Genomic DNA, 17006 nt, shown 5'->3' on the forward strand with positions numbered 1-17006 from the left:
GGTAAGGAATACCTGTTGTATTCGGCACATGTGACAAATCAAATTTGATTAGATTTTTATAGAATTCAACCAAAGCAGAGTCCTTATTGAACACTAGCTGAATAGAATTCAACCAAAGCTGAGTCCTTATTGAACACTAGCTGAATAGGATTCAACCAAAGCAGAGTCCTTATTGAACACTAGCTGAATAGAATTCAACCAAAGCAGAGTCCTTATTGAACACTAGCTGAATAGGATTCAACCAAAGCAGAGTCCTTATTGAACACTAGCTGAATAGAATTCAACCAAAGCAGAGTCCTTATTGAACACTAGCTGAATAGAATTCAACCAAAGCAGAGTCCTTATTGAACACTAGCTGAATAGGATTCAACCAAAGCAGAGTCCTTATTGAACACTAGCTGAATAGAATTCAACCAAAGCAGAGTCCTTATTGAACACTAGCTGAATAGGATTCAACCAAAGCCTGCACCCAACAGTGTGTGGTAGAAGTATTGTTTTACCTTATATCCCTCTGTGAAATCTGCTGGGTGGGCCCACTAGTTGTAGCTGTGTTATGTGCGGTCCTACCAACCTGCAGTGGGCGATGATGGGGCCTGCGTCTGGGGGGTTACAGGTCTTGACCCGGCGGAGGAAGGCCAGGAAGGGGGTGGGGTACTCGGGGACCCCGTGGTCGGGCCACGCCGTGAACTGGAACTGACGGACCTCCCGCTTGTCACCGGAGCCATTCTGGAAAGGAGAGATGGGGTTTAGAACCTCATGGAGTGTGTGTGTGTGTGTGTGTGTGTGTGTGTGAGAGAGAGAGACAGAATGTGTGTGTGTGTGTGTGTATCTGTGTCTTAGCTACTTGCTTAGACACTCTTATGGTATGCTGCATCTATTAACCCCAAAATCAGTTCCCCTGTCTGTGTGCCAACCACAATAAACAGAGTGACAATAACGAAGCATTAGAAAGCTGCCTGACGCATGAGAATACATTTTTCCAGAGGCAAAAAACACACAAAAACCCCCCCAAAAAACACCTCACATGAGCTTTACTCACCAACTTTCCTGCTGAATAAATGAATAAATAAATCAGGTAATTAAAAGCAAACTGACCTAGTTTGCGTGGATTATTTATTTATTTTATTTTGAATCCCGGACCATTCCACTGGTTTTGTATTTTCTGCAGTGGATGTGCTTCTTTCTTTGCGGGGAAGTATAACTGATTTTTAAGAATTGGTCACTCGTCAGGAGGGTTCTGTGTCACTCCAGGATATGCATACATATGGATGCCTGTGACTGTGTGTGTGTGTGTGTGTGTGTGTGTGTGTGTGTGTGTGTGTGTGTGTGTGTGTGTGTGTGTGTGTGTGTGTGTGTGTGTGTGTGTGTGTGTGTGTGTGTGTGTGTGTGTGTGTGTGTGTGTGTGTGTGTGTGTGTGTGTGTGTGTGTGTGTGTGGAGTGTGTGGAGTGTGTGCGGGTTACAGATTCCCTACATACAAAAACTACTGGCGCCTAAATTCAGACAAATCTGACAAAACCTGTTTCCTTTGCTGGAAAACAGAACTATGAGAAGCCATGCTAATACAGAAATAAGGAGAGAAAGAGAGAGATTGCGGGATAAGAGACAGGCGGGGGGAGATGTGTGAGGGAACAGAGGGAGGTTAAGAAAGAGATGGAATAGCAGCGGGTAGAGAGAAGAGATGGAATAGCAGCAGGTAGCGAGATGAGGGAGGAGGGAGGAGGGAGGAGGGAGGAGGGAGGAGGGAGGTGAAGAATAGAGAGCATTGAGGGATGTAGAGGGAGGGGTTGACAGGATGCTGTACACCAATAGATGTGTACAACAACAAGCCCAAAAAGCTACAAACTGTCAATTCTAACCAGCCCAAAAAGACCAGTGCTACTAACTAGCCTATCCGTTAAAGATACATTTCCTTGGAAACATCTGACCCTTAGCCTCTCCCCCTTCCATTCCCTCTCCTCTCTCCGTATCACCCATGTCTCATTTTCTAGCTATACACTTGACTGCCAAGTGTCTGGGGCAGCTGGGATATGAGCCGTCTGCCAATTATGTATGTAGCATTTTCTTCCGCTCACTTAGCTAAGTGCTTCTTTTTGGCAGATGGACATTAAAAGATGATGGACGGTGAACGAGAGAAGAAGAGGGGAGACGTCTGGGAAGAAGGAAGGAGAGGATGTAAATAGTTTCAAGGGAGAAAGAGAGAGAAATAGAGGGGGAGAGAGAAAGAGAGAGCTAAAGATGAAGAGAGAAACTATTTCCCTCTCCTTTCCATCCTTCATCTGTTCCCCGCAATTCGGTTGTTTATTTGCTTGTTGGATGCAGGATGTTGTGTTGGCTCAGAGAAATACACTGTTGGTGAGTTTGACAAGGGGAGCCAATACAATACATGGAGACAAACAGACAGACTGACAGGCTCCTGAAGGGCTTGCTCTCCCCAGGGCCCACCAGGCAAGACTCTGCATACAACCAACATATATCAGCTCATATCGCATTCAGACCAGTTCTTATTCCTCTCACAGTGGCTTCTCCTCAGATGGCCTCACAAAAACATTCAAACAAAGCCTCCGCTTAAACAATTGGATGGGTTAAGGAAACATAGGGAGTATTTCACCAAGCCTATACAAGAAGGCAAGATGAAGACATTGCAATATTGTTTTAAGCTATCTGATCACACAGGAGTGCCTAAGAAGTCAACCTGGACTCAAGGGTAGATGTAACACAGTAAATGTAAATCCGTAACACTCCAATTAGAATATGTAATATTTGGTATGTTATGTCTTAATTTGTGGATGTCCATCATCCATTTCATATGATATGTTATGAAATACAATTTGTATGATATGTTACAAATTGCAACTCGTACAATATGTTACGAATTGCAATTCGTACAATATGTTACGGATTAGCAAAACGTATGATATGTTATGAATCCCACTTTGTTATGGCTAATGTTAGCTAGGTGGCTAACGCTAATGTTAGCTAGGTGGCTAATGTTAGCTAGGCTAGGGGTTAGAGTTAGGGTTAAGGTTAGGGTTAGGAGTTAGGTTAAAGAGTTAAGGTTAGGGTTAAGGGAAGGTTTAGCTAACATGCTAAGCAATGGTCCCTCTAAGCTGCGCACGGGACTGCCGCGCAGAAGAATATCAGCGTGCGCAGAGAAGCACGAGATTACACTAGAGTTTTCCCCATTTGTTAACCCTATCAACGTTTCCCTTTACTGTGGGAATTGTTATCAAATCAACTCAATATTAACCACTTTCAATTCAACATACCAAAACAAAACAAACTATTCAAGAGATTTTGTTGTAGGCAGAACGCATCGGAGTAGGATTCTATTGCATTGACAGGCACAACTCAAGCCCGTACTCTACACAGACTGGTGCACCATAACCAATCAGAGCTGCAGTAGGCCTATATGCAAATAGACCATTGCCATATATGAATCTGTAGCATTCACTTTGAACTGGACTGTGTTTACAGTATGAGCGGTTGTGAGTAGATGCGCTTGTTTTGAGATCAAAGCGAAGCAACATGTAGCGACGTGTGCACATTTGTTAATATCCTTTGCTCATTAGTGAGTTATTAGCCCAGTTATAGATCATTTGTAGTCAGCAATGGGGGAGTGATTGCTTCCTACAAGAGCACAAAACGTGTGTATTTCTACACTTCTTTGAAAAGCGAGTCAGGTAAAGAGCTTTTTTTTGTCTTAAAGGGGCAGTGTTGTATTTTGAGACAGGTTTGAATAAGCTAAGTAGCCAATAGGCAGAGGGTAGCATAATTTGTCTGATTCTCTGTAATAATGGTATGGGAATAATGATGCATTTTATTTAGTAAATTGGTTTCTTGTATCAAACAACACAACAACATTTTCAGTCACCCCTTTATCTGAAGGACAAGTGGATAAACAGGTTAATGTCAAGCCCTGCATGTTTTTTTTCTTCAAATGTCTCATGGAATGTAGGCCTTCATTGAACACCACACATTGGCTGCTACTGTAGGCTGAACGACAGAACAGCTATTTGTTAAAACGTTACTACTTGACCACTGTTAAAACTAACTTAAAGCGGGTACAGCCTCAGTGTTCACAGTAAACACGCGCCGGAAGTTGCACCGAATTTTCACAACGTTCAAGTTTGCGCTCAGCAGACCTGAAATTTGCTCAGTGATGAAGAAAAATAGAGGGAAAATTGAAGTAGTTGCAAAGTAGCTAAAAAGTAGTAAGTACTTACAAAGTTGTTAATTAGCAAAAATGCTGAAGTTGTCCATGATGAGATTCGAACACGCAACCTTTGGGTTGCTAGACGTTCGCGTTATACGCCTACCCGTCCACACCGACCAACCACCGTACTTTCGTTTTTTTAAGTAACCTTCTGTCTTATATAACCATACCAAACCTAACATATCACATTATTTGAGTGTCCCTGATTTACGTTTACTCTGTTACGTCTAGTCTGTGAGACCAGGCTGAAGAAATAGTGGTCAGGGTAATACCTTGCCATGAGATAACAGTCTGGACTAGATTGTTAATGAGTGTGTAATTTAGATACTAAAGTAGAGTGTAGAATAGTAGTAGGGAGTGTAATTAAATCAAATCAAATGTTATTCATCAGATGCTTTGTAAACAACAGGTGTGGACTAACTGTGAAATGCTTACTTATGATTAAATGATATTATGCAGTTTGAAATGTGTCGTGTAGTGAGGTGTGTTTTGCCCGTGTAGACACTACAGTGGAAATTACAGCTCGACATCAGAGTTGGGGTCAATTCCATTTCAATTCCAGTCAATTCAGAAAGTATACTGAAATTCCAATTCCAATACTCTTCAATTGTTTTCAATGAGGAAAGAATTGGAATCGGGATTTGGTTTCCTTTATGAATTGATTGAAGATGAAATGGAATCGACCCCAACCCTGCCCAACATAGTGTGAAATGAGTATTATATTATACATTATGGATGGAGTAAAGTTGTGTACTCACTCGTACCTTGTGCAGGGAGAAGGTGCGGACGCAGAAGGTGGCCAGCTCTATGGTGTCCAGTAGGGTCACCTGGGTCATACCGTAGGTCTCTGTGCCTCGACTGGGCCAGTACTGGTCACACTTGATCTGAGGAGAGAGGAGAAGAGGGGGGGCTGAGTGCACAAACACACACACACACATAAATTTAAACACGTACGCGAGCATGCACGCACGCAAGCACACACACTGCACAAAATAAATCACACAGACTCTATTACATTGTAAACCCCATTCCAGCCTTCCTGAAAAGAAAACATCTTGCGGGCTCACTGAAACACAGCAGGACTGTTTCTCTCTCTCCTCCTATCTTCTCCACTCCAGGACTGTTTCTCTCTTTACTCGACATATTCTCCACTCCAGGACTGTTTCTCTCTTTACTTTACATCTTCTCCACTCCAGGACTGTTTATCTCTCTACTTAACATCTTATCCATTCCATGACTATTTATCTCTCTACTTAACATCTTCTCCACTCCAGGACTGTTTCTCTCTCTTCTCCACTCCAGGACTTTATCTCTCCCTACTTAACATCTTCTCCACTCCAGGACTGTTTCTCTTCTCCACATCTTCTCCACTCCAGGACTGTTTCTCTCTCTTCTCCATATCTTCTCCACTCCAGGACTTTATCTCTCTCTACTTCACATCTTCTCCACTCCAGGACTGTATCTCTCTCTACTCCACATCTTCTCCACTCCAGGACTTTATCTCTCTCTACTTTACATCTTCTCCACTCCAGGACTTTATCTCTCTCTACTTCACATCTTCTCCACTCCAGGACTGTTTCTCTCTCTTCTCCACTCCAGGACTTTATCTCTCTCTACTTCACATCTTCTCCACTCCAGGACTGTATCTCTCTCTACTCCACATCTTCTCCACTCCAGGACTATTTATCTCTCTACTAAACATATTCTCTTCTCCACTCCAGGACTGTTTCTCTCTCCACTCCACATCTTCTCCACTCCAGGACTGTTTCTCTCTCTACTTCACATCTTCTCCACTCCAGGACTGTATCTCTCTCTACTCCACATCTTCTCCACTCCAGGACTATTTATCTCTCTACTAAACATATTCTCTTCTCCACTCCAGGACTGTTTCTCTCTCCACTCCACATCTTCTCCACTCCAGGACTGTTTCTCTCTCTACTTCACATCTTCTCCACTCCAGGACTGTATCTCTCTCTACTTAACATCTTCTCCACTCCAGGACTATTTATCTCTCTACTAAACATATTCTCTTCTCCACTCCAGGACTGTTTCTCTCTCCACTCCACATCTTCTCCACTCCAGGACTGTTTCTCTCTCTACTTCACATCTTCTCCACTCCAGGACTGTTTCTCTCTCTACTTTACATCTTCTCCACTCCAGGACTGTTTCTCTCTTTACTTTACATCTTCTCCACTCCAGGACTGTTTCTCTCTACTCCACATCTTTTCCAGGTAAATTAACATAGAGAAGAGAGGGAGGAAGAAGTGTCAAATCAACTCTTGCCCTGAAGGCTTCCCCCTCCCACCTGCCTCCCCTAGCAACGAGGACCAACCAATTGAGGATGGCTAAATGTTTCCCTTCCAGCAGAGATCCACCGCAGTGTGTCCATCCAAGACAACCCCACAATACCCCCCCAACACTTAGTCACCCTGTCCATTCTATTTAACCTAATGAAGATTCATTCAACACGGAGCACCCCCTCCAGGCTCTGATGCGTTGTGACATCTAGAGCAGGAAACGCGTCGCTCTAACGCTCTCCTTGCGTTTGCAGTCAACGCTGGCCGCCTGCTAACCCTGATGGTATCTGACAGGGGCGGAACGCACACGACAGAGGGATAGGTAAACGGATCGAAAGGACAGAGATGGGGGATGAGGTTAGACACCTGAGGTAAGGCTGGTAAGGCTGGTAAGGTTGGTTTCTAAGGCGGATTTCCAGGTATTCTTTGTATTGTTAAAGGGCAATTCTCAATGCCTACGCTGATGGCTTAACTATAGGAAACACTGAACTAAAGTCTGCAAGCAGAAAATATTCTCTGTCCCTCTGCGCTTTAAAGTGCTTCTTATACTTTCCTCAGTGACATTGCAAAATTTCCAAATCGTTTTTTTTTCTGTAAATTCTGTTTTGGTCATTAAACAAGTCATCCCAACACCGATCCAGGGGGAACACCAGATTAAATGCCATAGTTACTTACCCGTGATTTCTCCTCCAGTCTGGTCATCATGACCACAGTGGCTGCCCTCTGTTCCCACACCATCCTCCAGAAGTCCCCGAATGTCTCGGGCAGCGGACCCTGCGTAGCGATGTAGGCATTCTGTTTCCTGTAGCCGTCTATGTAGTTGGCGTTGATATAATCACTGCCGGTGATACCTGGGAACAGAGAGAAGACAGTCATTGAGTTGAACAAGGGAAAATCTCTAGAATGGTTGGTTGTTAACAGGCCAAGTGGTCAATTCTGATTGCTCAGGCAATTTCTTATTACTCAACTTCTTATTGCTCTTATCGCTGAGTTCGTAGGTCACTGTGTGCTCTCTCTCTCTCTCTCTCTCTCTCTCTCTCTCTCTCTCTCTCTCTCTCTCTCTCTCTCTCTCTCTCTCTCTCTCTCTCTCTCTCTCTCTCTCTCTCTCTCTCTCTCTCTCTGTCTCTCTCTGTCTCTCTCTGTCTCTCTCTCTTCATCTCTCCCTCTCTTCATCTCTCCCTCTCTCCCTCTCTCCCTCTCTCCCTCTCTCCCTCTCTCCCTCCCTTTACATTTGGTTTATTTCTTTCTCTAGCCTGGTGTTGTGGCTGTGATTTAATGTTGATGCTGTAGTGTGCAGTAAGATGGAGGAGCGTGGGATCTGGGGATCAAATCAGTGCTCAGAGCGGCCCTCTCTCCGCCATCGCTCTCCTGCCGCCACCACAGCCTGTCTCACACACAGGCCCCACTAAATCTCAGCTAAAGCAGCCCTCCCGCACGCAGGCTGGGCAAGTGTGTGTGTGTGTCGGAATAAGCCCTGCAGTGTGTTTGATTATGTGTGTGTGTGTGTGTGTTGAAAATAGGTATATATTTGTGTGTTGTATGAGTGTGTGTGGGGGAGTGTGTAAGTGTGTGTGTGTGTGTGTGTGTGTGTGAGAATGAGAGTGAGAGAGTAAAATGTAGCTCACCTCTCCTCTCTGTCAAATACAGCCATAGTCTGTGTGTATGCAAATGTTCCTATTCATGTGGATATAATACATGGGAGCTCTGATTTTAGCAGGCCTCCTCTGTATCTACCCTCTATTCCTGACTGGGCAGAGTGGAGAGCTATATCTAACCAATGAGTCTACTTATTTTATCTACTATTATCTACTCCACAGTCTACTCTTCTATCAACAAATAAAAGGCAGTTGAATGTCACACGTCTTCCTTTATCAGACTTATAACCTACTAGTTCTTAAACGCTTAAACAGACTGCAATGGCTGCCGCAGCGGCGACCAATCACGTTCCTTAACTGACATATTCTCACTCGAGCGACAAACAATGAAACACTCGACTGGGCTAATTTAAGAGTGGGGAGATGTGACAAAGAGTTCAGCAACAATCGGGGGGGGGGAGCGAGAGAGAGAGAGAGAGAGAAAGAGAGAGAGAGAGAGAAAGAAAGAAAAGTCAAACGCCATTAAAAAGGATTCCACGTCGCACAATGTGATTGTGGCACTTTGGCGTTAGTCATAGCTAGATGAACAGAGAATGGCTGCGTGCATGAATTGTTCTACTGCTGCGACTAATGGCAAAATCACTGCACTGTAAAATGGAAATTTCTGACTTGATTAATTTATGTATTTATGGACGCTTTGCCCGGGACGATTCTGTAATGCGTGTTGCTGCAATTTCAAATTGGGCCTATTGTGAATTGTCAAAATCAAGTCAGAATGAAAAACAGAAAAAGGTTGAGAGAGGTTGAGAGCTTGGCAGGGTTGAAGGGTGAAGAGTTCTCCTGGCTATGACGAATGTCAGAAGACTTTCACTGCTGAAGGCTGAGCTCCTTTGTCATTGTCCTAAAGACTCCCCTTGCAGTGTTTCTCAGTTGTGTCTTGTAGTGATGTCTGGTAGATATCTCCGTAATTGATTGGTTATGCGTGCCGTCGTCATAACCGGATGTAACTGACCTAGGGGACTACGCTAATATGACTAACCAAGCAATGAGGACTAGCAGAGAGTAGCTCTGTGGACTGCATGTTAATTGCCTGATTTAAGAGTTATTAAACATAACTAAACCGGATAACTCACTGCCTGGTCTCCATCACGACATATCTCAACACCAATGACCTTTAAACCTTGGACAGCAGGACATAATATACCAATAGAGAGCATCAAAGTTGCAATTGGTGGGTGAAAAGTGTCAAAAAGTGTCAGGTCTTACCTTCGATGGGTGCGAGGATGACGCGGGAGTGGTCATAGGCGATGACGTTGGCGTAGCGGTTTTTGGGCTTGTTCACCTCCAGGTTGGAGTGTTCCCACGTAAACTGCTGGCCTGGATCAATGGACTGTGGGGACAGACACACACAGACACACACACACACACACACAGAGACACACACACACACACACACACACACGTGACCACCATAGTACCTGTGTCCAAGATCGCCAACATAACCTGTCTAAATGACTATCGCCCAGTAGTACTCAGACATACTTTGAAAGGCTGGTCATGGTTCACATCAACACCATCATCACAGAAACCATAGACCCACTCCAATTCGCATTCCGCCCCAACAGATCAACAGATGACACAATCTCTATTGCACTCCACACTGCTCTCTCCCACCTGGACAAGAGGATCACCTATGTGAGAATGCTCTTCATTGACTATAGCTCAGCGTTCAACACCATAGTGCCCACAAAGCTCATCATTAAGCTCATGATCCTGGGACTGAACACCTCCCTCTGCAACTGGATCCTGGACTTCCTGACGGGCCGCCCCCAGGTGGTGAGGGTAGGCAACAATACATCTGCCACGCTGACCCTCGACACGGGGACCCCTCAGGGGTGCATGCTTAGTCCCCTCCTATACTCCAAACTGTTCACCCCAACAGTTTGCTGACGACACGACGGTGGTTGGCCTGATCACCAACGACGATGCGACAGCCTATAAGGAGGAGGTCAGTGACCTGGCAGTGTGGTGCCAGGACAACAACCTCTCCCTCAACGTCAGCAAGACAAAGGAGCTGATAGTGGACTACAGAAAATCGAGGGCCGAGCTCGCCTCCATCAACATCGACGGGGCTGTAGTGGAGAGGGTTGAGAGCTTCAAGTTCCTCGGTGTCCACATCACTAAGGAAATATCATGGTCCACACACACCAACACAGTCGTGAAGAAGGCATGACAGCGCCACTTCCCCTTCAGGAGGTTGAAAAGATTTGGCATGGGCCCTCAGATCCTCAAAAGGTTCTACAGCTGCACCATTGATAGCATCTTGACTGGCTGCATCACCGCTTGGTACGGCAACTGCTTGGCATCAGACCGCAAGGCACTACAGAGGGTAGTGCGTACGGCCCAGTACATCACTGGGGCCAAGCTTCCTGCCATCCAGGACCTCTATACCAGGCGGTGTCAGAGGAAGGCCCTCAAATTTGTCAAAGACTCCAGCCACCCTAGTCATAGACTGTTCTCTCTGCTACCGCACGGCAAGCGGTACCGGAGTGCCAAGTCTAGGTCCAAAAGACTTCTCAACAGCTTCTACCCCCAAGCCATAAGATTCCTGAACAGCTAATCATGGCTACCCGGACTATTTACACTGCCCCCCTACCCCATCTTTTTACGCTGCTGCTACTCTGTTAATTATTTATGCATAGTCACTTTAACTCTACCCACATGTACATATTACTTCAACTACCTCAACTAGCCGGTGCCCCCGCACATTGACTCTGCACCGGTACCCCCTCTATATATAGCCTCCCTACTGTTATTTTATTTTACTTCTGCTCTTTTTTTCTCAACACTTTTTTGTTGTTTTATTCTACTTTTTTATTAAAAATAAATGCACTGTTGGTTAAGGGCTATAAGGAAGCATTTCACTGTAATGTCTGCACTTTTCGGCGCATGTTCGGCGCATATTCGGCGCATGTGGCCAATAAAATTTGATTTGATTTGATTTTGATTTGACACACACACACACACAAAATTAGACACCTTCAGAATAGAGGAGAGAGAAAGAAACAGAGAGAGGGCACAGAATGGAACACAACAATACAGGGAGAGGAAGAGAGACAGAGAGAGAGAGAGAGAGAGACAGTGAGAGAGGAGAGAGAGAGAGAGGGAGAGAGAGGGAGCAAGAGAGAGAGAGAGAGAGAGAGAGAGAGAGAGAGAGAGAGAGAGAGAGAGAGAGAGAGAGAGAGAGAGAGAGAGAAAAAAAAAAAACAGGGGAATAACAGCATCATTAGCAGCTGCTCGGTGCCTTGAAATAAGGTTAATTTATCAAGATCATTAGAGTAGACACTGCATAATGGCATTAAAAATATTGACAAAGTTGGTGGCAGCTCTTCCCTTAGGGAGAGAGAGAGAGAGAGGGAATAAACCAGGTTCCTGGGCCCGACGCTGCTGGCAAGACAAATGCTGCCCGCGCTCGGAATACCAGAATTACGGATAAATATTCTATTCCCGTCAGGGTCATTTAGTTTTCCATTATGATTCGGGCGCTGGAGCTCTCCTGGCGCTGGCTTGAAGGATGTTTTCGGTTAGTGCCCGGCGCGGGGAACAGAGATTGGGGCTAAATAAAGTCCAAATGGGAGCCTGGTAACAGTTTACCTGCAATCATTACAGTGAAATAACAGGCAGCCAGCCCTGCACAAGGAGATCTTCTCTCTCCTCCCTCCCTCCCTTGTCTTTTTCTCTGCCTGGTCGTCCCCAAGTCTGACGGAGATTGTTCTGTGTGTAGTAACGCTTTCTTGTAGGCATGAGTGTGTGTCTAATAGAGGGAGTGTGTTCTTTAACCCTCCCCACCCTCTTCCACTGCCGCCACCCTGAAACCAAGGTGTTGCCAAGGGGATAACTGACGGCTCCCATCAAAAGGGGGTGGGGTCTTATGGGAGGGGGTGTGTTGCTGCTGACACCTGATGGATTAGTAACTCCACCCCTGCAGTACGTTCTATGGGTTCCGGGTGAGGATGATGCCCACCTATGAACAAGCCTCCTTCCCTCCCGTTTTCCCGTTTTCCGAGCCTACAACAGCTACCCCTGCTGTGTTCACTCTGTGGGTCTCCGACGATACTCCACCCCCCTCCCTAAAGCTCTGAACTTTACCCAACCTCCCCTTCTTCCACACACACATCTCCTCTCCTCGCTTCCTTCCTGCTCTCTCCTATCCTCTCCTTCCCCAACCCCACCCCACCCTGTTTGAAAACCCAATCACTCAGAGGCCCGAAGAGTCTTGGCAAGCCAAGGCGCCCAGATGAGCAGAAATTCATCAAGAAAATAGCAAAATTACAATTACACTTTCCCAAAAAAAGTATATATATTTGTAATAGTCTATGGGAGTGAGTGGAGAGAGGAGAGAAGGAGGAGGAGGAAGAGAGAGAGAGAGAGAGAGAGAGAGAGAGAGAGAGAGAGGAGCTGTGAGTAACAATGAATTAAGAACTTCACGTTGAACCAAAGTGTTCTGACCGCTCAATACCCTGCTCCTCCTCTGCCTCGCCAGTGTGAAGGGATGTCCATTTGGTACATGGCCCAACCAGATTGATACATGAGGAAGATGTACTGTATGGCCGCAAGCAGTCATTATCCCAACATCCACCACCATGCAGCTGGGCTTTTCTGTGGTTCTCCTGTTGGCACCCAGTACTACGATACCCACAACTCCCCCTGGTGCAGCTCTGATGCCATTGGCCAGAGTGGCCCGTATGATTTAGGGGCTGCAAGAAGAGAATGTTGCTATATACAAATGAGAGCTGATTCAGCGATCCTGATTTCTAATCAGCGGCAGGTTCATTTATAACCTCTCTGGCTGCACTCAGGGCTCCGACAGCTCGGCTATATGCCCACCCCATGCCAGCGTGTGTGTATAGCTCCACTATTCTGCAGCTTAGAGTCTTAATGGGGATTGACAGACCAACAGTTGACTGGTGTGACACTAGGTGCATTGTGACTGAATAAGTGCTCAGTGATTTCTGGTGTGATTATGAAATTGCATTGGGGGGACTTTTAAAGTATAGAATGGAATCTGTCTTGTTTCATTATATTACAATGCCAACTTTGATCATATTACATGCCACTACAATGTCATCTGCCGTTAACCACTGATGGCTGATGGAAAGACAATTAATTCACTAAGAAGCAGGGAAAACACCTTCTATGAGGTACAGATCTAGGATCAGCTTCCCCTCCCCCAATCCTAACCTTAACCATTAGCTGGAAAAACACAAAACTGATCCAAGATCCGCGTCTAGAGGAAACTTCCCCCTACACCATTCCACCTCACCAGAGACTCAATTTACACCCTTAACCCTTCAGTCTAGCCCACTCACCTCGTACTCCTGGGAGAGCTTCAGGTTGTCGTTAGCTTTGAGAAGATCCGTGTGTTCAGCCAGCTCCGCAATGGGTATGGGGGGATGATTCATCATACCTGTTCCCCCAAAACGGACGGAGAGAGAACCGAGGGAGGGGGAAAGGAGGGATAGAAAGAAAGTGCGTCAGTACAGCTGCCATTCAAAGTGAGAGGCTAAAACCCTCCAATTGACAGGACATGGGGAGTTGTGGGTAATGCGTTTCTGCTAGCTGCAGTGGAGACGGGGGGGGAAGTAGTGAGAAAGGAAAGGGAGGGAGGAAGGAATACTGGGGAACATTCTGGAATTCAAACACACATATGGCGTTGACGGGTGGTGTTAGGGAATACAGTGGAGACCAGACCAGAGCTCAACATTCCCCTTACCAGGCCACACTCCTATTCCCCTTACCAGGCCACACTCCTATTCCCCTTACCAGGCCACACTCCTATTCCCCTTACCAGGCCACACTCCTATTCCCCTTACCAGGCCACACTCCTATTCCCCTTACCAGGCCACACTCCTATTCCCCTTAGTTGTAATGGCACACGAGGTAGGGCCGCAAATAAAGGACGACCAATGGGTGATTGCTATGGTGAGAAAGAAACCCAGACTAATTACCGCTAAGGTCTACAGAGAGACGCAGCTTTTAATAGCTTGGCAACAGAGACAAGGAAACAAACCTCGGTTTTGACGGCAAAATTATATAAGAGAGAAAAAAACACCCCTTGAGCCTTATGAACCAATAGGATGCAATGTTGACATTGATTGTTCTTCACTCCTCAGTGCACAAAAACGAGAGTGTTCTCTTAACTGGGTCACTGTGACACTGTAGCATAAAAGCAGCCTGTGAAAATATATCCAGAGGTGCAAATATTTAATGTGCAGCTAAATCAAATCCGAAATAACAGTGCCTCATTGTAGTGGCATTTCAAACAAAATAACAACTTACAGTCTCATTTCCAATCTGTCTGGAAAACCAAGGCCTCTGTCTGATATTTTTTTTGGACTTGTTTATTGAAAAATATATTTAGATAAGAACGTGTAGTATAACTTTTGCCACAATAGTGCATCTACAGTGGCTTGCGAAAGTATTAACCCCGTTGGCATTTTTCCTATTTTGTTGCCTTACAACCTGGAATTAAAATTGATTTTTTTGGGGGTTTGTATCATTTGATTTACACAACATGCCTACCACTTTGAAGATGCAAAATAGTTTTGGGTGTGAAACAAACAAGAAATAAGACAAAAAAACTGAAAACTTAAGCGTGCATAACTATTCACCCCCCCCCAAAGTCAATACTTTGTAGAGCCACCTTTTGCAGCAATTACAGCTGCACGTCTCTTGGGGTATGTCTCTATAACCTTGGCACATCTAGCCACTGGGATTTTTGCCTATTCTTCAAGGCAAAACTGCTCCAGCTCCTTCAAGTTGGATGGGTTCCGCTGGTGTACAGCAATCTTTAAGTCATACCACAGATTTCAATTGGATTGAGGTCTGGGATTTGACTAGGCCATTCCAAGACATTTAAATGTTTCCCCTTAAACCACTCAAGTGTTGCTTTAGCAGTATGCTTAGGGTCATTGTCCTGCTGGAAGATTAACCTCCGTCCCAGTCTCAAATCTCTGGAAGACTGAAACGGAAAAGAATTTCCCTGTATTTAGCACCATCCATCATTCCTTCAATTCTGACCAGTTTCCCAGTCCCTGCCGATGAAAAACATCCCCACAGCATGATGCTGCCACCACCATGCTTCACTGTGGGGATGGTGTTCTCGTGGTGATGAGAGGTGTTGGGTTTGCGCTAGACATAGCGCTTACCTTGATGGCCTAAAAGCTCAATTTTAGTCTCATCTGACCAGAGTACCTTCTTCCATATGTTTGGGGAGTCTCTCACATGGCTTTTGGCGAACACCAAACGTGTTTGCTTATTTTTTTCTTTAAGCAATTGCTTTTTACTGGCCACTCTTCCGTAAAGCCCAGCTCTGTGGAGTGTACGGCTTAAAGTGGTCCTATGGAGTATCTGTCCAATCTCCGCTGTGGAGTTTTGCAGCTCCTTCAGGCCCCGTGTAGCTCAGTTGGTAGAGCATGGCACTTGCAACACCAGGGTTGTGGGTTCGTTTCCCACGGGGGCCAGTATGAAAATGTATGCACTCACTAACTGTAAGTCGCTCTGGATAAGAGCGTCTACTAAAATGTAAATGTTATCTTTGGTCTCTTTGTTGCCTCTCTGACCTTGCCTGGTCCGTGAGTTTTGGTGGGCGGCCATCTCTTGGCAGGTTTGTTGTGGTGCCATTATCTTTCCATTTTTTAAATAATGGATTTAATGGTGCTCCGTGGGATGTTCAAAGTTTCAGATATTGTTTTATAACCCAACCCTGATCTGTACTTCTCCACAACTTTGTCTCTGACCTATTTGGAGAGCTCCTTGGTCTTCATGGTGCCGCTTGCTTGGTGGTGCCCCTTGCTTAGTGGTGTTGCAGACTCTGGGGCCTTTCAGAACAGGTGTATATATACTGAGATCATGTGACAGATCATGTGACACTTAGATTGCACACAGGTGGACTTTTTTAACTAATTATGTGACTTCTGAAGGTAATTGGTTGCACCAGATCTTATTTAGGGGCTTAATAGCAAAGGGGGTGAATACATATGCATGCTTTTCCGTTATACATTTTTTTGAATTCTTTGAAACAAGTTATTTTTTTTCACTTCACCAATTTGGACTATTTTGTGTATGTCCATTACATGAAATCCAAATAAAAATCAATTTAAATTACAGGTTGTAATGCAACAATATAGGAAAAAAGCCAAGGAGGATGAATACTTTTGCAAGGCACTGTACATCTATATGAACTAGATATACTAGATATCTACCTGTTTATGTATGTGTGAGGCAGCTTGATGTAGAAGTACACCTCCTGGACAGGACGCTAGTCTATCGCAGGGCCTTACCCCGAATCTATCTCCTTAATGCCGAGTGCCAAGCAGAGACACATCGGGTCCCATTTTTACAGTCTTTGGTATGACTAGGCCGGGGGTTGTACCTTCCAATCTCAGGGCAGACAGGCCACTGAGTTGGTGTATCTACCAAGCCTGTGCTACAATGTTTCTTCAAGAGAGGCCCCATCCCCATTTGGACAGGGTTAGACGGGTCAGGGGTTAGGGGTCAAGGGTCAAGGGTCAGTGAGCTGCTCCACGTAAGTCAGCCGAGGCCAAGAAAGCATGACGCTAGGATCGCTCACAGACGATAGGATCGCTCACAGACGCTAGGATCGCTCACAGACAACCTTTTATGGCTTTCCGCTGGGCCTCCCAAACAAGCAGCCAAAACAATTGTCCCTTAAGATGGATGGCCCTCACCAGTCCTAACACCACCCAAAATGTCAGAACCTGCGTAGTCGGTTGAAGGCAATTTATGCACAGTGTCTGTAGCACTCCGCCACCACTATCACCTTTCCAACTGCCCTAGATATATAGTAATATTACATAAATATAGTAATATTATATAAA

General features: G+C 45.3%; 1 protein-coding gene across 6 annotated transcripts in view; it reads right to left on the minus strand.

Moving 5' to 3' along the window:
- Window positions 1-17006, minus strand: part of LOC121576528 (receptor-type tyrosine-protein phosphatase S) — a 391473-nt gene that overhangs the window by 29281 nt on the left and 345186 nt on the right. For 3 of the 6 annotated variants that reach the window (XM_041889743.2, XM_041889745.2, XM_041889744.2), the window contains 5 exons: window positions 13476-13573; window positions 9373-9496; window positions 7187-7362; window positions 4979-5098; window positions 572-726 (listed from right to left, as the gene is read on the minus strand). In XM_041889743.2, coding sequence (XP_041745677.2) covers window positions 572-726; window positions 4979-5098; window positions 7187-7362; window positions 9373-9496; window positions 13476-13573 — 673 coding nt within the window. Of the gene's footprint in view, window positions 1-571; window positions 727-4972; window positions 5099-7186; window positions 7363-9372; window positions 9497-13475; window positions 13574-17006 lie in introns of all 6 variants that reach the window. The other 3 variants (XM_041889739.2, XM_041889742.2, XM_041889740.2) reach the window with 1 other exon arrangement.

Source organism: Coregonus clupeaformis, chromosome 11 (assembly GCF_020615455.1).
Source record: "Coregonus clupeaformis isolate EN_2021a chromosome 11, ASM2061545v1, whole genome shotgun sequence".
In the NCBI taxonomy this organism is placed as follows: Eukaryota; Metazoa; Chordata; class Actinopteri; order Salmoniformes; family Salmonidae; genus Coregonus; species Coregonus clupeaformis.